Below are 22,242 nucleotides of genomic sequence, written 5' to 3'. Positions count from 1 at the left end.
GGATTTTTGCTTCATTTTCCCATGATGTGTTTTAGTTGTGTTTATCACTAAACCAGCAGAAATGCAACATTTTTCTTAATTTGCTTGAATGAGAATCAAGAGCTTGATATACATAAAGAAAGTGATGCAAATTCCTTAGTTCAAAGAGTCTGTGAATATGTAACTATCAAGCTCAATGGTCATGAAACAGAGTATTATATTCAGTGTGTATCATGTACATGTCCATTAGAGAAAAGAGAAAAACAAAAGATTTTGAAATGCCATAAGTCTTCCAACCAGAAAACCAAAATTGCAATTAAACGGAGAAACTGTTATGCACAACTTGAACCTGCAAACAAAAAGATCCGCTTGGATAAGCGTCACCAGCATTACAAGAAAGGAAAGAAAAATGTTTTGAGTGCTTGTGCAGCGAAATATAAATCTATGGATGCAAATGAGAAACAAAATCTTCTTACTTCCTGTGCAGAAAAATATAGAGCTATGGATGCAATTGAAAAACAACAACTTTTACATAAAACAAGACAAGCTTATCAAAACATGGAAAGCAACCAAAAAGAACAATTGTTTGCAAAGAGGAAGGCAGTAAAAAGTAATGCAAAACTACAAAAAGCTACTGTACATAATGACTTTGATTCCTGTCTCACATGTTTTCAAAAAAAAATCAGAGAAGGCCCTTACTACATATGTTCTGTGTGTAATAGAATTCTTTATAGAAAAACAGTCAGAGAATTAAATAAATATGCCATTCAGGATTTTTTTACAGGGAAAAAGTCATTTGATAACAAGGAATACATCTGTAAAACATGTAATGCTAAGTTGTCTAAAGGACAAATGCCATGCCAAGCTGTTCAAAATAAATTAATGGTTGATGAAATCCCCTCAGAACTACAATGTCTAGAAAAACTTGAGCAGATTCTTATAGCTCAGCGCATTGTTTTTGAAAAAATAGTAGTTATGCCCAAAGGTCAGCAACGAAAAATTAAAGGAGCTATCTGTAATGTGCCCATAGAATGTGATAGGACGTGCAGTGTTTTGCCTAGACCCCCTGAAAGGTCAGGAATAATTATGCTAAGGCTGAAACGGAAGCTTGATTTTAGAAGTCATGTTTATTTTCAAGCTGTACGGCCTGACTTTGTGCTACATGCCCTTAACTGGCTCACATTGAATAACCCTTTGTACAAAAGCATAACAGTTAATATTGAAAACATTGACACCAATCTCACTAAGCTACAGCTGCAAAGTAATTCAGAAAACAAAGGCAAAATGTCTCCAGACATCAATGTCTCTTGTGAACAGAAAGCAGTAGATCAAAAGGAGGAAGAAAGAGATGATCCTTTGAACGAGTTTAGGGCACCCACTACTGAAACATGTTTACAGTCAGTTCTACCAAACTATCCTGTGAATGTGGAGCAAAACAGAAATTCAAAGTCCACTGGAAATGAAATTTTCAATATTGCTCCAGGTTAAAACAAACATACAGTTTCATTCATGACTGACAAACATTGCGAAGAACTAGCATTTCCAGTATTATTTCCAAAGGGCAGATTTAGTTATGCTGAAGAGAGAGCAGTTAAATTATCACCTACAAAATACTTCAATGCCTGCCTTTTACATTATAGTGGCAGGTTTGCAATGCATCCTGAGTATTTATTTTTTGCACAGTTTATAATAGAACAGAAAAAAGTATCAGATAGTATTAATATAGCTCTCAGAAAAGTTCATGGACAGTCTCTTACTGCATCATGTTTAAGATCCAATGTCCAAAGTTTACAAAATCTTATATGTCAAGACCAGGCCTATTTATTTCTAAGACAAATCCCAGGGACACCGCCATACTGGCAAAAATTTATGTATGAAATTTTAGCCATGGTGAAACAGCTTGGCATTCCAACATGGTTTATGACATTGTCTTGTGCTGACCTTAGATGGCCTGAGTTGTTTCAGATTATTGGCAGAACACAAGGCCATAATTTAACTGAAGAAGAAATTGAAGCATTGTCTTATAATGAAAGGTGCTCTATGCTTGATGTAAACCCTGTTGTTGTGGCAAAGCATTTTCAGTATAGGGTTGAAACATTTTTTACTGAAGTACTGCTCACTAGCGCACATCCTATTGGTAAAATAGTTATTATGCTTTACGCACTGAATTTCAGATGAGAGGGTCACCTCATCTGCATGCATTAATATGGACCAGTGATCGCGCAAGGTTAACATGTGAAACTAAACAAGACTATATAGATTTTATTGATGCTCATGTTCAGGCATACCTACCAGATAATCATATCGAGTCTGGATTATATGAATTGGTTGGAACTTATCAAAAGCATAATCACTTAAAGACTTGTAGAAAATACAGAAATATTCCATGCAGATTTAATTTTGGTCAGTTCTTCACAAAGAGAACAGTTGTAGCAGAGCTTCTCTCCCAAGAACTGAATGAAGAATTTAAAAACAAAGTTGTTAACCAAAAGAAATGAAGTTCTAAGTTTAGTCAAAGAAGAAATAGACAAAGTGTTAAATCCAAATAAGCCAGAGTATGATCCCATTAAAACAGAAGAACAAGTTCTGAATTCATTAGGTATTACAGAAGAAGAATATTACTGAGCCTTATCTGTGTCTGGTGATTCAGACTTTGCTTTGCACCTTAAAAGACCAGTTGATAGCTGTTTCATCAATAACTATTTTGTTGCTGGGTTAAAAGGTTTCAGAGCTAATGTTGACTTGCAACCTGTCTTTAATCATTACAAATGTGTAACACATGTTTGTTCATACTTCACAAAAGATGAAACTGAATGTTCACAGGCGATCATGAATGCAGCAAAAGAGGGTAAAGAGTCAAACTTGACTATTAGGGACAGCTTGAGGAAAATAGGAGCAGCATTTCTTTCTACAAGAGAAGTGAGTTCTCAAGAATGTGTTTACAGGTGTATGCCTGAACTTTGGCTTAGAAAAGTTTTTCCGAAAACAGTTTTTGTAAGCACTGATTTGCCTGAGAAAAGAGTTAGAGTCGCAAAGACCCAGCCAGAACTTGATGAATTAGATGATGATAGTACAGACATTTTCAAATCCAATATAATAGAACGCTATAGTATCAGGCCAAACACAATCTCTGCTGTTGATAAGTTATGTTTAGCTGAATTTGCTTCTTACTACTTCAAAGAATACAAAACTGATGCCACAACAAATGATACACAACCAGTAATTCTTACAGATGATGCAACAGAATTACATGTTCAGTTTACCACAAATGCTGATGTCACTGGCCTGTTACCACCTAAAATTAAATTACTTAACACTAATGAAGTCATGAAATGCAGGACAACTAAGGCTGTAATACGATACCATACACCAAACAAAACAAAAGAGCCTGAGGAGTATTTTCATCACCTACTCATGCTGTATTATCCATGGAGAAATGAAGATAATCTTATTGGCAGTGATGAAACATATGCATCAAAATTCTATGAAGCTGAAGTGCAGCTTGTTGTTGAACAAAATAGAGCAACATTTGAACCTGATGCAGATGCTATTTCAGAAGCTCTGGAAGCTTTAAGAAACAGTGAAGGCAACAATATTGTCCATTCCTTTGATTCTTTGAATGATCAGGAAAATGAAGACTTTCAATTAGATATGCAAGGCAATGGTGAAAGTGATGAGGAATCATTTAATGAACAAGCACCTTTACATCTTGCCTCTAATTCTGACTGTCCTTGTGCATCAGCAGTAACGGCAATATTACGGTACCATATAAAACAGCAATTTTGTGTAACAAGATGCACTCACGTTGTGGCCTAATGTCACCATAGCAACTGGAAAAAAGCACCCAATATTTTGTTTGAAAACGTTTAAATCTCGAAAACGAACATTTTTTTGTTGCTGGAAAGTGATCTACAGGCTAAGTTGAAACTCTTAGCAAAGTAAAATTTCTCTGGAGTAGATTCAGAGCCACCTTAACTATTCTGGTTGTGAAGGTAGCTCTGAATCCACTCCAGGGGAATTTTTTAAACTTTGCAAAGAGTTTCAAGTGAGCCTGTTAATTAATTTCCAGCGAAAAGAAATGATAGTCACATAGTTCGTTTTTGGGATATAAGCTCTAAAGACAAGATATTTCTATGGCAACCTTTTCGTCACACTACTAAGTAAGCACGTCTTGTTTTGCAACAACTGCTGTTTTAAGGAAACCACAACATAGCTGCTTGATAAAGGGTTGTTAGGTACAGTTTCTTGATCGTGTTGAAACAGGTTTAAGCCCCCTTAACAGGTTTTGTTTAGGTTTACGTTGGTAGCATGTCCCTCTATTAGTATACGCAAAAAGCATTGTAAGACTGCTTGTGCGCGCGATTATTTAACCGAAACCGTCTTCACTTAAGTTGCAGTCCATCGTGCTACATTTTTTGCGACATTTCAGTACGTTGTTTTCCTAAGGTAGCATGTGGGAATTTGATGAGAGATTAAAAGGTCTTCGTGATTGAGAAATCTAGATTTCCTCAGCTAGAATGCTGGGAAATGCTTTAAATTGCAAAATCCAAGGCAAAGTCCATTTTCCGATTTTGTGTTCGATCTAAATCGATTTCCCAGTCGAACGCATGTCCTGAAGTAAATAAATAAGAGGCCTTCATCATTTTCTTCCCTACTAAACGAAGGTACTGCTTAATCTGTTCAGGAGTTATTTTCAACCCTTTTGTGCCTTTTCACACTGTCGAGAAAAGAAACCTTTTTGTACTCGGCCAGTTGACAACTTAGCTGAATGAACGCCGGCCGGGGTGGGTTGTGTTGGGTTTTGGCAAGAAAACTCTCCAAACTCTACTACCCCTGCCTCTCAACATTTTTTGATACCCAGAAACCAGAACTTTGAAAGGGAACATCTGCGCTTAGTTTTATTAATTGGACTTTGCCCAGAACTTGACAATAACAAACTCCGTTATTTTTTCACATCCCAGAAAAATGACCTTTGTAATTTGTACGCGCTGATCATAATTTCGTCATTTCTTGGTCTTTTCAAGCCTCGAGATTAAAGCGTGGCATGCATTGGATGTAAGTGCTTATTTCCGCTTCTGTCATCGATTGAAGTGGATGTGCCCTTCCCAAGCCCACAGCACAGTGTTTTGATCAAGAATATCCTTTCCTCATTCCAAGACATTTCCTGTTTGGGTGTCTATGTTTAGGCGATATATTAAAAAAATAAACAACACTTGTCTCGTGAGACTCACGCGGAACGAATTACGATTGAATTAAGACTGAATTATATAGAATGGAATGTTTCATATATTTAATTGTTTCCCTACTGCGCGCTCCCCAGGCAATTAACTCAATGACGAGGCAATATTTGTAACGGTTTACCTCTGCGCAACCCATTCTCAGCTTACAAAATTCGAACACATCTGACTCGCTAATAGCTCTTGAAGAGGGAAATAGGGAGGAAAACGTGGGAGATGTGCAGGAGAAGAAGTAGAGTTGCAGAGGAATGCTCAATACTAAGTCGTCCAGTGCACGGTGATGACCGGTACGAATCAGCCATAACGCGCCAAAACACGTTCTTAAAAAAGCAAAAAAACAGACACTGATTTTCTGTGAGCTAATTAACTTGATTGTATCCATTTAATCGATTCAATACATGATTCTTTAACAGCAGTTGCAACGTACATAACTTGATTAATTAAAATCTACGGTCTCTTCACAATGATGAATAAATAGTGATCTTTACAATCTTTTCGTTTTGAAATTACATAAAACCAACAAAATTGGCTTCAATTCTTATATTTGCTTTACAGTGTACATAAGATATGACATCGCGGGGAAGTTTCAAGAGTTCAGCATTCAGAGCTAGCAACTAGTAACCCCACTTAATTGAGTGAACGTTTTCACAGACCTTCAGGATTCAATTACTCTCTTTTTGTAAGTTATGCCTCTCTGACGTAGAAAAAGACCTTGTGTATTGATTGGCTACGTGGCACCATACTTGGCTGGGAGCCGATTAAAATATAGACTGTCTGCGATCACTCCAAGTAGAGATATGGAAGTTGAAAGCTCCGAGACACGAGACCCTGAGAAAGTTCGTTATTTACAAGTTCCGAAAAATTTTCATTGACAGCTTTTTAACATGCAAAGAAGACACATGAAACTAAAGGACAACTTTCTTCGTCCCCACTTAATTTTCTGTACATATAAAATACACTTTCAATTCTCTTTACAAAAATATTTATTACATTTATTTATTTACCTACAGAATTATAATATATTTCCATATACATATTTCTTTATTCGTTTACTCATACATCGATTCGTCAATGCAGGGCTTTCCAAGTGATGTAAAAAAGCTCTTTGAAAACGAATGAAAGGTTTAAGACTAGATGAAATTCACTTCGTTTTTCAAGTAGTCTTTCAGGAAGCCAAGCCTATACATATGATACAGAAACGTCTAATGTTTTACTCAAGAGGGAGGTCTTTTTTTCTCTCACTTGAACGAAAGCCTTAGTCAAATTTAAGTAATTCTTGTTGTTTTTGTTGTTTTACCTCTGACAACTAAAACGTTGTTTTACTTCTGACAACTAAAACGTTGAAAGGTCGTATACAAAAAGTGCGGCCTGCAATAAGCTTACCCCTTTTTTGGAATGTTGCCTTGTTGGAGAAATTCCGCCCCTTAATCGCTCTAACCTACCCACCTCATCCATTAACAACGTTGTTTTTTTTATCACCGACTTACTTTTTCCGTCATCAACATTGAATGGGGAAGGGGTGGGGACTGAATGCAAATGTAACGTAAAGATGAATTTTACCTTATGGTGGTCTTTTCAGTAGTCTCAACTACTTTGGTCGCTTATTGTAGCTGAAGGTTTTGCTATTATCTGGGATTTGCATGAAAAAACCTGTACATTAACTCTTTCTACCCAATATAGATTTTCTTTTTTCCTAAATGATTATAAGTGTGAAGAGATGTCTGTTAAATCAAGGAAAATGTTGACTTCAAATTCAATGCATCTTTGCTTTTGTCGAAAGACTCACTCATTCAACCGTACTATCACTAATTCTTTTCATATAATACCATGTCGGTCAAAATTAGCTCATGTACACTCCAAGAATTTCGTCGGGTCAATCTAATAACCAGTGCTACAACCAGATTCTTTGAAAGGCTGAGCCGGAGAGCGCTCAAAGTTCACATTCCCAGTAGTTTATTTTGCAGGACATTAATTCGTTTGATTTAAGTGCCTTGCGTGTACCATTACAAACACAACTGTATTTAGGCAAACCATCTTGTCCTTTGTATTGTAACAGTTCATATGTGGTGGCATCGTTTGAATAACACGAGGCGCTTATTATCTTCTTGCCCTGTAGGTGGCAAACGGCAAAACAAGATTTGATAAATTTATTTCTACCTTATTTCTACCTACCGGTAAGTTACGGACCGAGTTTTTTCCCGTTGATTTATGGCCAAAGCGCGAGGTGCGCGGCCATAAATCAAAGGGAAAAAAACAAGATATTTATTGTATCTCTGAGGTTAATCCGGCGCGCAGGCAAGGAAACTAGTCAAAGCCAAGCGGAAGGTTCAACTGCCACAAAGATTCCCGAGTCAAAATCCGAAAAACTAAATCTTCTTGGCTGTTTGAAATAGTTGCTTGCAAGATTCAAACAGTTTTACAAGTTTATGTAACAGAAACGACATGAAAAACTTGCTAGATAATGTTTTATCGAAATTTTAAATTTAGCGGACTGGACAGCTGGTCAGCCTACAAATTTAGCCAATCGCAGCGCGCGTACTAGCTGAGAGATATAATAAAATTGCATTTTGTGTAAACTGAGTATCTTTACCATCAACGCGGACACTTCCCTCTTTTGGACTTAATCTTTAGAGATCTCCTCCTCATGAGAGATTTTTATCTACTAGTACAGTCGAACCTCTATATAACGGCCCTGTATTAAGCGGCCACCCTGTATTAAGCGGCCAGTTTTCAAAGTCCCGATTTTTCGCTCATACAAACGCTGTATTTGTTACCTGTATTAGGCGGCCACTTCTATTAAGCGGCCGCTGCCACACTGTGGCAGTCCTATGTTTGTCTTTCTTTGTTATTTTTACCTGTATTAAGCGGCCAACCCTGAACGGAAACTAGACCGTATGTCATTTTATGTGGTGTTTTGTAATGTTTGAAAAACGAGCAGCAGTGTTTTATGGTATACTAAAAAACTCATTAATAATTCATGAGCCTTACAGCCTATCAAAACACCGATAAAACGTCATGTGTATGAGGTTTATATCCTGATAAAACACTCCTCGTTAGTATCATGTTCTTTATATAAAGAATACTAATAAGGCATAGCTTGTTTTTCTTGTATGCTAATATTCACCTCTCACAATTTGAAGCATTGTCTTGAGTCCAGAGGAACACACCCTTTGTGGAATGTTTTTTAAGCCGTTCAAAAAACTAAAAGCACGTGTTTTATCGGGTACGCCTAGTGTTTTTAAACCCCGGTTAATAAGTTGCAAGTTGGCACTGAACTTTGTTTAAAGCCAGTAGATCGCTGGAAAGAGTGTTGATTGTTCTATTGTTTCCTTGCATGAAGTGCATTTGTATGATACGCCATTAAAATTGACATTAGACCACGCCCAATGAGTATTTTTAGTGATCCTGTATTAAGCGGCCAGTTTCCCAAGTCCCGAGGGTGGCCGTTATATACAAGTTCGACTGTAACTACGAAAAATAAATCATGTCATCTTTATAGGGATGGCAAGGCTTTGTTGAGACCCTGAATCACACCTAAATTTGTTCCCACGCAAATCTTAGTTCTAGTGAAATCAGTCCTTTCAAGAAGACCATAGTTAATAGATGTAGATTAACTATGAGAAGACCAGGGACGTGTTTATAACATTGCTGACATGCCACGATTTATGAAACATGAATTGCTTGCGATGACTTGCCGGTCAGTCTTTTTCAAACAAAATTTAAGTAAGGACCATAATTTGCGGAGGTCATAATAGCTCTTATGGAAAATTATTAGACAATATAAACAAGCCAAGCCTAAGGGTTCAAAGAATTCATGACATTTGGGATGTTTTAGTTGAACGCAACTCTTGCTTGTTAATCTACGAGGGAAAGGCAAACTTTTTATACCTAGTGTTGATACTACTAGGTTTGGCCTGCACTCCTTCCGTTATTAGAGAGCTTTAGATTCTACGGCGAAGACGAGTTTTGACTGCCCGTTTTTAGCGAAAATACTAAGGAAATTTATAACCCGTACGCTTAATCTTACTCTTTGTTAACAGTAAAGGTTGCTCAGTTATTCTTATTGCTGGTAACTGAGCCTGTTGTTCTATGAGAAAATCTCGTACTCGAAGTCATTCTCGTTCTAGAATCTAAAGCTCTCTATTATGCAAGTAAGTTGAGGAATTCATTGCCAGATAATGTGCCTGCGTTCATCGCCGTCTCTTTCTGCCTTCAAGACCGGTTTGAGAACTGTAGAATTTGACTATCAATGTTGTTCCTTGTGCGACCAATGCTAGTCTCGAGAACTTTCCTTTAACAAGGCATCTCATATTAACGCTGTATGCATATATCTTTTTTCATATTATTGCTATCATGTTATTACAGGTCATATAATTAGAATTTCTTAATTTCTTAATTTTATTTGTAGTTTAATCATGTTTCTGCCTCCACTTTTTTTTCTTCTGAGATATTAGCAATTTTTGCTATCTTTAAATTCGAAGCAAAATAAAGTCATTGTCTTTAAGTATGTTGTATTGTATTGTATATTGTGACCCAAATTTAGTGGTTTAAGTAGTGTCAGGACTCCTGGTAATGTTTAAAAAAGGAGCACCATATGAAAATTTTCGTACTAAAAGAGAAGCGATAAGAGAAAAAAAATCTTACCTTAGTCTCCAATATGGACGCGTCAGTTAAGGCAGTCACACCTGCCGTTACATTTGAAACGAAGGTTTTGTAATTGCAAGAGCTGAAATTCCCAGCAGCTCTCGGTCCGGGGGAACCAGGGGGACCAGGGGGACCCTGGGATCCAGGAATGCCATTAATGCCGTTATGACCCGGTGGTCCCTTTGGTCCTAGTGCCCCCGCTTTTCCGGGTAATCCCGGTAATCCGTCTCTACCTTTCAAGCCTGGTGGTCCTGACGGGCCTTGAGGTCCCATGGGACCATTTTGCCCGGGTGGTCCCGGCATTTTACTGATATTAGCCTACGAAATGAACATGCAAGAGGTTGTAAATAAGAGTCACCAAGTACTAGATGCTCATGGTGTCAGTGAAAGGAGGATTATAAGTTTAATTGATTGATAATGGCAGGTTATCAGCTCATATCCCTGTTGCGAGAAGACGTTGAACGTGACCATATAAGGGACGAACCATTAGAAATAAGCCGAACTGAGTGGGGGGGGGGGGGGAAGGGGAGTAGGGGGATTATCCATGCAGGATTTTTTTTAAAGGACAATTTTTTCTGGCGTGTAAGCTTTGAACGAATTTTTTTCTCGTGCTTTGTTGTACCAAGAATAATTCAGTTATGGGTTTCGCAAACCGGCGGCTCGGTTGGATGAACATTGGGTTGCCATGCGGGAACTCACGGGTTCAAACCCTGGCCGAATCAAAACTCAGAATCTTAAAATAATTGGGGAGAAAGTTCTACCTCCGTAATTTCATCTGCAAATGGTTTGACTTTCAAGTCTGCTCGGACAAGGACTATAAACCGTAGGCCCCGTCCCACAAAGTTCCCCGTGGGATTTTAAAGACCAATTACTCTTCACTATTCGAGAAGAGTACGGGATGGAGTTCCCTGTGTTGTGCCATAGTTAATAGATGTAGGCTGGTTATGAAACTCGACAAGTTTCTTTGTTTCATGTTTTTGTTTGCTTTTTCGGGCATTGACCCTGCACAAAACCCGACAAAAACACCGTTTTTTCGGCAGGATAACCAATCAAAAGCTTCGACTAATTTATTCGAAATTAACTTGATAACCAAAAACAAAAGATTGAGCAGGGTCACCGTCGGTTCAACATCTAATTGCGACTGTATTGCTCCTGCTTTTGAAATTCCCAGGGTTTCATAACCAGTGCCTAGATTAACTATGGTTGTGCCTGTCCTTAGGAAGAGTATGGGTCGGTGGGCATAGGAGGTCCACATTCAGCTGAATAGCTGCCAAAACTTCAATCTGCTCAAATAAATAACAAAAAGAAAAACAAACAAACATCTAACACTAACGTATGGAAAAAACAGTTAAGTTGGTGAAGTGTAATTGTTTTTAAATGATCGTTGAATGTTTGGTAATCCCTGAAATCACAGTTAAACATTTAGGATTGTGCCAAAGATGCATGAAGGGACATGATCATCTGTAATACCAACTTTGCGTCACCTTGTGCGCTTCTATTTCAGTTGTATTTGTTACTTACCAGTTTTTCTCTGAGGAAAGTCACTTGTTGGGAAAGCTGGTTAATTTTCTCTTCGTAATCAGTTTTCAAAGAGGCAAGCCCAGTTCTTAATTCGCCTGAATAATTTTGGCCTGAAAAATAGAAAAGATGTGATATTTAGCATTGCGGTTCTTTGCGAGGTCGTGTACAATTATGATAGTTTGGTCAAGATTAAATCGTTGTTTTGTAAAGAGTTCTTCCGCACCATATTCGACTGAGAGGAGGAGATTTGGGTTTTGATTTAAGAACGAGGTAACAATGTCTGATTTGAAAGCGAACAACGGAAAATTAAAACAGTATTGTTGGTTCGCATGTGACGTCCTGGTGACCATGTTGGTTGGCAAGACTCTCCGCTAGGCCGCTGGGAAGTGAACTTTATTATTATGCAAATTCTGCGAAAAGGAATAAGGTGAGACATTTCGTGACACATATACAGGTATAACATTTGGTGACGTTCGTGGCAATTCCTGACAACCTCAGTGTTAACCCGCTTTGGCAGACAAACAACACTGTTTACGCAGAGAATAACTGTTGGGTCAGGCACTGATCTCTAGTGATTAGTTTTCAATTGTTCTGGTGACACCATATTTAAACTTAGCAAAACTTTAGTAAGATCGTTTGATACTTTCTATACGCAGTCTATAAGTGTCTCACCTAATTCTAGTCACAACCAAAAGAAATTGTGTTTGTATTGCCAACCAACATGGCCGCTTTGTCACGTGGGTGAAAACCAAGAATCTATTTTAGAATTGACTCAAGAGTATATCACTTAGAGTTTTATCTTGATAAAGCTCATGGAGACTAAGAGGATTACTGAAATTCCATAACAGATATTTGTGTGGAAAGAAGATTTTACTTAAGGTTTCAAGTATGTTTTAAGTATGAAAGAACGCCTTATCACTTGGAGCGTCAGAAGGCCGCTACATGAACATTCAAGGGAAGTATTTTTCCAGAGCATGGCCTAGCTAACGCCTTCGTACAGTAGAGTAAAGGGAAAAGATAACTTTGAGGTTCGGTTCACACTATTTGGATATGAGATTTACTTTAAAATCTGCCGGAAGATCTGCTGGTGAAACAGTTGGCCTATAAGTTGAGTAACTGGAAGAATGTCCGACACGAATTTTAATTCCGGCAGAGCTTAAAAGCTTCATGATTTCAATACAATTAAAATTGTTGGATCAGAGAACATGTCGAGTTGCCAAGAGCTATAAAAGTTTAGATCATTTGCTCCAAATTCGAGATATGCCAGATACTTCAGAATTGTAACCGCGCGTATTTGTACACTCTAAACAGAACGCTACGAACGAAGTATAGCGGAGTATATCATTCTTACGAAATATTGCTTCTACGCCTACATTTTCAGCGAACGGCAAAGTCCCTTGATGGCGGTTTCTGCTGAGACATCCTGATAAAGCATAAACCTTTTTTTTTTGGACCAGCCATTTATTTTTGCTGGAAAGATAGGCCACACCACAACATAGGGAAGTTTGTAAAGAGTCCCTCGGAATTTATGAGCAATGAAGTGGGTTGCAGGACGGGTTTTACTTTTCTTATCCAAGTATCCATTTCCGGTTGAGGTTAAGTCCGGTGGCTTCGAACTCACACTTCTCGCATAGAAGTCCGATGCTCAAATGACTGAGCAACAGGTGTACACTCTCGACCAGAACATTATGCGCTTTTTTGAAGCGTTCAAGTTCGGTTAGCTCAGGGGTCATCTGCTCCAAATATGAGTGGCTGGCGAGCGGGTCCGCCTTGAGTCATCATCAGGAAACAGATACATAGATGTTTGGGTACCTATTCGTTTTGCAGCGTAATTTAGCCGACATGTCAGAGACAAACAAGGAAGCCTCTTTGAAAGTTAATCTGGCCAGCCTGACCTCAGATTTAACCAGAAGATGCGTTTTCTGTTACACTCATGTGATTGTTAGTAAGCTTTGGCAGACAAAGAAGACCAATGCAAAAGGCGGTATAGCTTGGTGTGTTGACCACGACAGGAAACATCAAAAGGCGATTTTAAAAAAGCGCCAAGTGGTTCTTTTTCAACCCGGCTCAAGTCAAGTTAACAAAGAACGTGATCTACTTATTACAAAGTCAAACGCCTAGAAAAGAGCACAACTGAATGAATTCATCAGTTCTTGTCAAAAAGCCGATTTTCTGGCATAGCATCACACATGCGCAATAGAACGTTTTGTTGTATCCACTGTTTTAAATAAGTACGTACAAAGTTCCTCAGGAACGTTTAGTGAAGTGGTAGTAAATTTAAAGGAACTCGTAACTGCCAATGACTTCCAACCTGTCTCGACAAGCCTTCAGCACTCCCTCAAGTCTAAAGTCCAAAGTGCAAAGTTCATGCCAGTGCGCCTAAGTCGAATTGTTTGTTTTTCTGCCAAGCTAGAGTACCACGGTAGTTTTAAATAGGTTGGTTGCCCGTAAAGTAAACTACATTACTTTCCTCAATTTGCTTCTTCTTTTTTCCCCCCAGAAACGCTTGTAAACCGCCTTTTATCGTATCTGGGTCATTTGCCGTGACGATGAATTTTTGCCCCTCCGAAAAAATTGCCGGAAGACTTATTTCTTTTGCGTCATAAAACTTTTGTCTTCCATGGTAAGAAACAAACAAGACCAGAAGAGAGAAATGGAAAAAAATGCGGCTTTTGACAGCATGTAAAACAATGGACTCTTGGAAGCTCTTCAGTCACAGTCATAAGCGGTTTGCTTAATAGAGCGACAGTCAATTACATGACCGTCTAGCTACGTGGCTTTCGAAGGCTTCGAGAAAGGGATGTTAGATTGTTAAAATAATTCTGCATTGACCAAAGGGAACAACAATTTTTATCAAGTGTTTCTCCATTCCACCCCCTCCAAAACCCCGTTGTTTTCGTAAGGTATCAGCGGCTTACTGATTTGGTCATGTTTGTAGTGAGTCAAGTAAAATTATGCTGCTAATAGCTTAATTAGAGGTGGAATGATGATGAATTTAATTAAATAATAGATAATAGTGACTTATTGTGGCCATAATCCTACTCCAGCTTTTTTCTTTTGCAGCCGAATTGATTCGTTCTTAGAACAACGCGTCATAAATTAAACAATTTGCTATAGCTAGGTCAAGAAGAAGAAGATCACTTTTTGTTTGGGAAAATAAACACCTACGAGACCGTTAACAACCTCATCGAATTGCATAACCGCAATATTTATCGTGGTTTACAACTCAATGGACATTTGGTCATTTTATGCCCACCGGATATACTTTGCGTCTGATTGAAACGTTTCCGACAACCAAGACCTGCCTTTAAAAATCGGCAAACCTGAAATTTTTCATCGCGAAATGTCCGTGCGATGATATACGGTTTCCAGCTGTTAAAAAGCACTAGTCATTACTCGAATACACGCAGCTTTTTCCGGAAAAGCGAACGAGCAAAGTACAATCTTTCCCAATGTTGCGGCAGTCGTAACTGCACGTGACCAACATCCTAACGGTACGGGGTCGAACTCATCAAGGGTAAAAATGTTTATATTTACGACGTATTTAATTGCATTTAAACTCGTGATTTCTCTTACTAACAGGAAAAACTGGATATTTTCCCTCATTCTTTCATACGTTTAAAGATTTAAATTTTTTTTTCGGTTTTTATCAATGGCATCATTGTGCATACAAAACAGACAATTCTTTATAGACGTGCATATGATGAAGTTGTTTGTAGCAGCTTGGACGAATGTTTGGGTTTGAGAATGGAACATAGCGCATTGCTCATGAAAAAAAAAAGTTGACCATTCTTCTCTCGTTGTATCGCTTATCATAATGTGAAGTGGTTATGACAAAATATTCTTACCGTTGAATGCAACACTTTGGCTACGGTCTCCAGGTGAGGTTATGCTCTTGTTGATGATGCCAAAATTGTAAAAGATGAAAGCAGTGAAAGCAAGGGAGCTTAATGAAACCAGCGTCAATATGATTAACCAAAAGATGAAGCATTTTGATCGTCGAGATAAGTTTCTTGTTGTAGGTACTTCAGAGACAACGTCGATATACATCGGCTCCAAATGAAGATCTTGCTTGCTAGCATCATAGACGTTGGTAGTGCTCATTGTTAACGCAGCATTATTTAGGAACTCTTTTCCTTGAGCTAACGTTGCGTAATAATTTTCTTCACGGTCTGTAGTGGCTTTCGAAGGCACACAGTTGTTGTAGTTATTGTCTGCTCTTCCCAAATACATATTCCCTCTCTACTTAATTAAGGAACTTTCCCGGTTGATTTCGCGTTTGTTTTGATCTAGCGGGAAACTCCGACAGTGACAAGTATCGTTTCAACTGCGCAAGGTTCCAGTTTCCCGCCTTTTAAAATAGATCACCCGCACCGAGACTGCGATCACAGTTGGAGTCCAGACTGCAGTATAGCATTTCATCGTTTAAATAGTTTATGCGTGCGAAACGCCAGAAAAACGTAGCGTTTTTCATTCGGAAATAATCCATCAATCATTCAAGTTAATCCAATTAACCTTTTTTTCATCATTTTCATCATTAACAGAGCGATAAGTTACAACTTGTAAGAGTAATTAAAAAGTTCGTTTTTTTCGATATCGCTGTTTTTTCAACAGTTCGGATGGCGTTTTATTCGCTAAAAATGTGCTCGCAGAACAAGTTAGTGACGAGAATAATTTTTCCCATTGCTTTTTGAATAAATCCCTATTTCATTTGTTTTAAGATAAAACATTTGCCGGAAGATTTGACATAGTTACTCCCCTAACTCCATTCAGCGTGTAGTGATTTCCCAATGACCCCCAACTAGCTTAACTCGGGTAATCTTAAATGCAGCTGCCATGTCAAAACATAGAAACCCGTTAGACTGGTTAAGAGTACAATCTATACATAACTTGGGTAAAAGAGGTTGGTTGCAACTTTTGCCTGGACTTGTCATCACTGAAACGACAAACAATGCTGTACCGAAACAAGACGAGCCATCGTTAGATGCTACTAACAATATCTTCCTTTTTACTTCGATATGAGTTACTTGAAATAATTTCACCGGAAACTTGGTACAATAAGTTTTGAGCGTAACGAGGTGTCAACATCAGTATACCACCAATTTGCACAAGAAGAACCCAGGCTGCTGTAAGTACTAAAATAGAAAGTTTTGAAGCAAGCAACCGTGGACAAAAAAAAAATAAAAAAAATAAAAAAAAATGTACAATTAAAAATTTATAAATTGAACTATGTAAACTACATTAACTATCTTACTCAATATCATACAATAAAAGCTGCTTTCCATGAATGCCGTGTTTAGAATAATGGCTTACATAACCTCTTTAATCAGTCGTTTGAATTGATTGAGGAACTCTGCTTTCCTTAGCTCTAATGGCAAACTGTTCCACAAAACTGCGCCACTAAATAGCTAAAGCTGTTTTTTGTAGTAGTTTGTGCGCGGTTGCGGAACATTTACCTTATTCACAGAATCTCTCAAACAATAACCAGAATCGCGATGGACAGTTTTCGAGCAGAGATACTCAGGTGCTAGTCCCTGTAGGGACTTAAATACCATTGTTGCTCTTTCAATTTGCATTTGAGAGACTAGGGATTTCCATCCTAAGAGTTCAAATAAATTGTTGACATGAGCGTCATATTTAGCAGGGTCGTAACGAGGCATATGGGATCATTGATCAAAGGTCTGAAAAGGGATCAAGGATCACAGCTCTGGGATCTGGAATCACAACGCATGGGATCGGGATCAGCAGTATTTTTCTTGGAATGAGGGATCAGGGATCAAGATTCTCATCATTTTTGGGATCGGGATCAAAATTTTGGGTAAAAATATCGGATCAGTTACGAAAATATATATCTCGTTACGACCCTGTAGATAGAGTAGGTCAAGACACGGGCTGCTCTGTTTTGCAGTTTTTGCAGTTTGTCCTGCAAAGTCCACAGTTTCCCCAAACAATATTGCAGTAGTTGAAATGAGGTTGTACTAGGGCCTGATAAATAGAATGTAAGGTCCCATAGGGTACAAGATGCCTGTTTTCACTCACGTGATCAGTAACCTTGTTTTTCCTCCGAAACAAAAGAAAACGTTTAAGTGATAATAGAGCTCAATTCCCGGAGACGTCACATGAAAACACTCTATAGCCGCGAGACGCCAAAGTTATTGAGAGGAATGCGTGACAAACTAAATGTCACGGTAGGGGATCACGCGTGTCGAATGACGCCCGAGTTGGTGCGGAGTGGATGAAGATGAAGGACCCCATGAAGATCTGAACGAGCATGAAATGAGTGAGGAGCTAGCGACTCTGATAAAGGCCAGCAAGAATTTGATAAATGTAGTGACGAAGTCAGTGCAGATGACAACAATTCCCAGGCCAGCAAGATGAATTAGGGACACCGACGAATTGTCTCTTTGGTGCAACGTCGCGATATGGAAGGGCAGTGCCCGGGAAGGGAAGGGGGGGGGGGAGACTCCCATATAAAAGGGGAGGGATGCTCATCGTCTCGCTTAGGGGTGTAAATTTCGGATTTTGGTCTCACTTAGGGTGTTTTGGGCAAAACGCAATCATATGTAGACGTGAAAATATCCTTAGGGTTGCGCGCGAAGAAATATAAAAGTGTATATATTTTTTTATATTTCTTCAGGCAGGTGAAAGTATTAGATGATAATGTTTTTGCCATCATTAAAAGTCGCTGTATTTTTTTATTTTTCTGTGTTATGGATAATAAAGTAAAGGAAAGTGGTGCATTTATATAGCGCCCTTATCACAACGTCTCAAAGGCGCTTTACAATGATCAATTTACCCCCATGGTCCCTTCTAGGGGTAAGAAAACGCCTGGGCCACGCCCACATTGGTCTCCTTTAAGGGTTTAATGTAAAAGAGTATCCCTCGCCTTTTTATATGGGAGCCCCCCCCTCCCCCCCGGAGGCGGTGAGGTTCAATATTCGACTCTTGTTTTAAGTAAGTATCTGTTTATTACCACACTTAAGCTTTGAGCAAGTTCCTGCTGCCATGTAAAACAAGGAACAAACAGTACCGGTTAGCTTCCTCAATGCAATCGCATGTTTTAGACCAAGATTAAACATTCCATTCGAATCTCCAAACTGTCAGGTCATAACTGAGTATTGCAAAGTCTTTCAACAATTTTCTCCGCGGCTGTAGATGTTATTGGTGTTGTATCAGTTCAAACCTCTTCTTTTATTTTTGTAGTTTAGACTAGTTGTAAGTCAGTGTACAAATTGCACTCGAAATCATGCGATTTCCTATACAAATTGGAGAGATGTGAAAGAGTGTGATAGGGAGTACGATAACAACTCAACCGTCAACTGAAAACACTCGAATTTCAGCGTTATACTATGAGTATGTCTGCCATGTGTAACCATACCTTTGAGGTTTAATTTGAAAAGAGAGTGAGATGACCTTACCATTGTTTGTCTTGGAAGCGATGTAATCCACTGTGGCTTTGATATGAGACAAAGTCTCGCTGTCGATTGGTGATGCACCACAATGGTTGTTTATCACAAGGCCTTGTCCTTCGGTCAAATTGATTGGTGTTTGATTGCTGCGAGAAAACGAGGTGGCAATCATGATAATGATCGTGGCGTAGCTCGTAGAAAGAAACATTTTCAGTTATTTGCACTGAGACAATGAATGACAACAGTTCTAGCTTGTCAATGAGTATTTATAGCTGATTCGGAGTGAAAACTTAACACTTGCACGTCATCTGACGTAAAGGAGCTATAGGATTATCAACTGTGGACGTCAAATCCAAAGTGCACAGTTAATCTATTGTGTTTAAGCCTTGTTTACGTTGGCCAGACATCACCCGCGCTAAAAACACGCGTGAAAGAACACGCAAAGGCCATTGCAACATTGGATGAAAATTCTTTGTTGGCCAAACACCATATGCTCCACAGTCATGAAATACTACGATTCTCAGTTGAGTATGACACTGGGGAAGTTTGGTGACAATGTTTCAGCGTTAAAGTTACCATGTTGTCAAGGACAACTTCCTTCGGAGTGAAAAGTTAACACTTCCCACACGTCATCTGACGTAAAGGAGCTATAGGATTACCAACTGTAAACGTCAACTCCAAAGTGCACAGTTAATCTATTGTGTTTAAGCCTTGTTTACCTTGGCCAGACATCACCCGCGCTAAAAACACGCGTGAAAGAACACGCAAAGGCCATAGCAACATTGGATGAAAATTCTTTGTTGGCCAAACACCATATGCTCCACAGTCATGAAATACTACGATTCTCAGTTGAGTATGACACTAGGGAAGTTTGGTGACAATGTTCGGCGTTAAAGTTACCATGTTGTCAAGGGCAACTTCCTTCGTTTCCAAGAGTAACTTTTAGGGCTTTGACGTCACGAGCGATGAGCCCGCCAAAATCTACAAATTGCAACGGTTAAATTCAAACTGGCGACTGTTACCAGTTAAATGACGTCAAACCCCGAAAAGTTACCCTTGGAAACGAAGCAAGTTGCCCTTGACAACAACAAGCCGAAAACCTTGTCCCCAAACTTCCCTTGTCATACTCAACTGAGAATCGTAGTAGATTTGGAGAATGTGGAAATTGTTGACAGGTCACCGACGTGGCGACAAAGACTAATTCTTGAAGCGTAGCACTCCGTGCGAGATGAGAACTCCATAAACGAACACATAGCGCTGCCTAGCGTATACAAAAACATTAACAACTTCTAGCGTCATTAATAATACTCTCGGGACCTTAAGGAATTCTTTCGAGATATTTAATATTACTATACAGGACGCCGTTAAACATTTGCATTTTTTATCCTTTGCTGAAGAAGGCAACTGTTGTAGCCGAAACGTCCGAGACGATAAGAATTTTTAGCCAGTGTAAACTTTTTAATTCCTCTTTTACCAAATTTTTAAAGGCTCCTTAGCTGAGAGCTTCCTCATGGTATTATGTATGCATGCGCCATGTGTTTTTCTGTGGTATACTCCCATGCGCGGACTAGATCGCGGAGTTTTGCGCATTGAGAATACATTGTTTTTTCTATGGCAGAGATCAGATCATCACCTAGATTTCAGGGAATAATATGAAGAGAGATTTTTAGTAAATGAACTTAACGGGATTTTGTTATCAAAATTCTCACCTCAAGCAATATATTACTATTGAGGTTCAAAGAGAGCATTTTACTTTGTGTTAAATCTGTGCGCATCAAAGGCAAAATATAACCAATCTTTCACAGTGAAGAGCCAACAATATTGTATTTTGGGATACTATATTTAAACCTTCACAGGAAACAAACAAAACGTTAACGTTTAATAAACTGAATAGATTATTTGAGATGGAGCGAATGAATGATTGACTGCCATCGGACTCCCTCAGATACCTCATTGCATGCTACGTCATCCAATGCAAGGACCAGGGGAACCATCTTCGTGAGCGTGTGCTTTTTTGCAGGTTTCCACAATGTTTTGATATCTTCACGTCGAAACTTCAGACTTTGTATCTTGAAGCCTTTTTCTGTTTTTTTTGGTTAGAGCATCCGACTAGATCACGGAGGGTCGTGGGTTCAAATCCCATCTGGGACTCGGATATTTTTCCGAGTCTACATTTCTCCTTACATTCAATATCATTGTTGTTGTTTCATCGTTAACACACTCACTTTGGAGGTTGGTTGGCTGCATCTTGATATGCATTAATGTGACAGCGCGATGCTGTTAGTGAGTTTCAAATGTGCTAGTCAATACTTGGCTGTGTAGCCGCGTGATGCGGTTCCAGTTGACCCTTGCTTACCATGGAGTCTCCAGTAGCTCAGTGGTTAGAGCATCCGACTAGATCACGGAGGGTCGTGGGTTCAAATCCCATCTGGGACTCGGATATTTTTCCGAGTCTACATTTCTCCTTACATTCAATATCAATGTTTAATAAGCTTGGTTAACGAGAGTTTTAGAGTAAAAATCTCAACTACCTTTGAATTTTTTGGCGTTTGTTGAGATAAGTCCTTCTAAAGAGTACATATGCAATGCATAGTAGCAACAATTATTCCATAAGCGCGCGTTGGATATGAGATGGTAAATAGCCAACGAGGCGCGTAGCGCCGAGTTGGCTATAACCAGTCTCATATCCAACAAGCGCGAATGGAATAATTGTTTTATTAAATTCCTTCAACTCCAAAAATTTGGAAGTACGAAATACGAGCGGACAAAGCGAGCAAATCCGAGCGAAATCGAAAAAAACTTGATGAGAACTGATGCGATGTTGTGTAATACCTTGTTGTCAGACAGACGCAGGCTCATCACAAAAACATTTCTTGCCTTTTCGCGTACTTCTAAACGTCGGAATTGATCCAAACTTTCCACAAAAAAAGATTTTTTCTCCTTTTTACGTGGGATGCCGAAGGCATACCACGTCTTAAAACCGGGCTGGATTCTTTTTTTTTGTTAGTAGTCACAAATGTGCACACCCCACGGATATTGAATTAAGTTCCGATCGGATGCATCCTACTGTAAACCTTGTAGTGCTATACTTCTTCCCTACGGCGATTAGAACCCCCTCAGTTGACCCATATCCGAAGAGCACTTAGAGCGCGTTAGACCGCTCTGCCACTGTAGCAAAGTTCTTCCTTTCCGGCCGCGCTGATCGATACAGTATCAAACGTCACATCTGAAAGTATTTGATAAAGTGAACAGCTGTTTTTTTCTTTGACAATGGCAAGCTTCAAAGGTAAAGAAAAGTTTAAGTTATTTATAGAGTTTGCTTCGTTCGTGCGCGTTCCACTGTAAACACTCCAATCGACCTGTTTCTTGGGAACCAGTTTGTTCAGTCGTTCTAGCGTAGAAAGAAGACAAGAAAAAGTTTTCAGTGGCCAAATAAAATAAAAAATGAAATC

At 38.9% G+C, this 22,242-nt stretch overlaps 1 protein-coding gene and 1 non-coding gene across 4 annotated transcripts; one reads left to right on the top strand and one right to left on the bottom strand.

Moving 5' to 3' along the window:
• Window positions 1-5,570: 5,570 nt before the first annotated feature.
• On the bottom strand, window positions 5,571-19,114 carry LOC138026969 (uncharacterized). 3 transcript variants are annotated; one of them, XM_068874455.1, is made up of 4 exons: window positions 18,800-19,114; window positions 11,382-11,491; window positions 9,861-10,178; window positions 5,571-7,326 (listed from the first exon to the last, which is right to left on the bottom strand). In XM_068874455.1, exons 1-4 carry the CDS (start codon window positions 18,996-18,998, stop codon window positions 7,147-7,149), a joined length of 807 nt encoding a protein of 268 aa, XP_068730556.1. In that variant the 5' UTR covers window positions 18,999-19,114; the 3' UTR covers window positions 5,571-7,146. The 3 variants fall into 3 exon arrangements, with proteins under 3 accessions (XP_068730556.1, XP_068730555.1, XP_068730557.1); XM_068874454.1 differs by lacking the exon at window positions 18,800-19,114 and adding an exon at window positions 15,230-15,816; XM_068874456.1 differs by lacking the exon at window positions 18,800-19,114 and adding an exon at window positions 11,605-11,934.
• Window positions 19,115-21,152: 2,038 nt separating this feature from the next.
• Window positions 21,153-21,226, top strand: Trnas-aga (transfer RNA serine (anticodon AGA)). The gene has a single exon. It is a non-coding gene; the product is annotated as a tRNA-Ser (tRNA).
• The last annotated feature ends 1,016 nt before the right edge of the window (window positions 21,227-22,242 follow it).

The sequence above is a fragment of the Montipora capricornis genome, chromosome 12 (genome assembly GCF_036669925.1).
Source record: "Montipora capricornis isolate CH-2021 chromosome 12, ASM3666992v2, whole genome shotgun sequence".
Lineage (NCBI taxonomy): Eukaryota > Metazoa > Cnidaria > Anthozoa > Scleractinia > Acroporidae > Montipora > Montipora capricornis.
The sequence above is the reverse complement of the archived record's forward strand: the minus strand, read 5'-3'. Positions and strand labels throughout refer to the sequence as shown.

What these genes read in the sequence shown, in the direction of transcription:
- LOC138026969 (XM_068874454.1), bottom strand. Translation starts at nt 15,614, where the DNA reads ATGTATTTGGGAAGAGCAGACAATAACTACAACAACTGTGTGCCTTCG. An exon ending in CTTTCCTCAGAGAAAAACTG is followed by an intron (nt 10,179 to 11,381) that starts GTAAGTAACAAA and finishes TTCATTTCGTAG; the next exon opens with GCTAATATCAGTAAAATGCC. An exon ending in CGTCCATATTGGAGACTAAG is followed by an intron (nt 7,327 to 9,860) that starts GTAAGATTTTTT and finishes TGCCACCTACAG; the next exon opens with GGCAAGAAGATAATAAGCGC.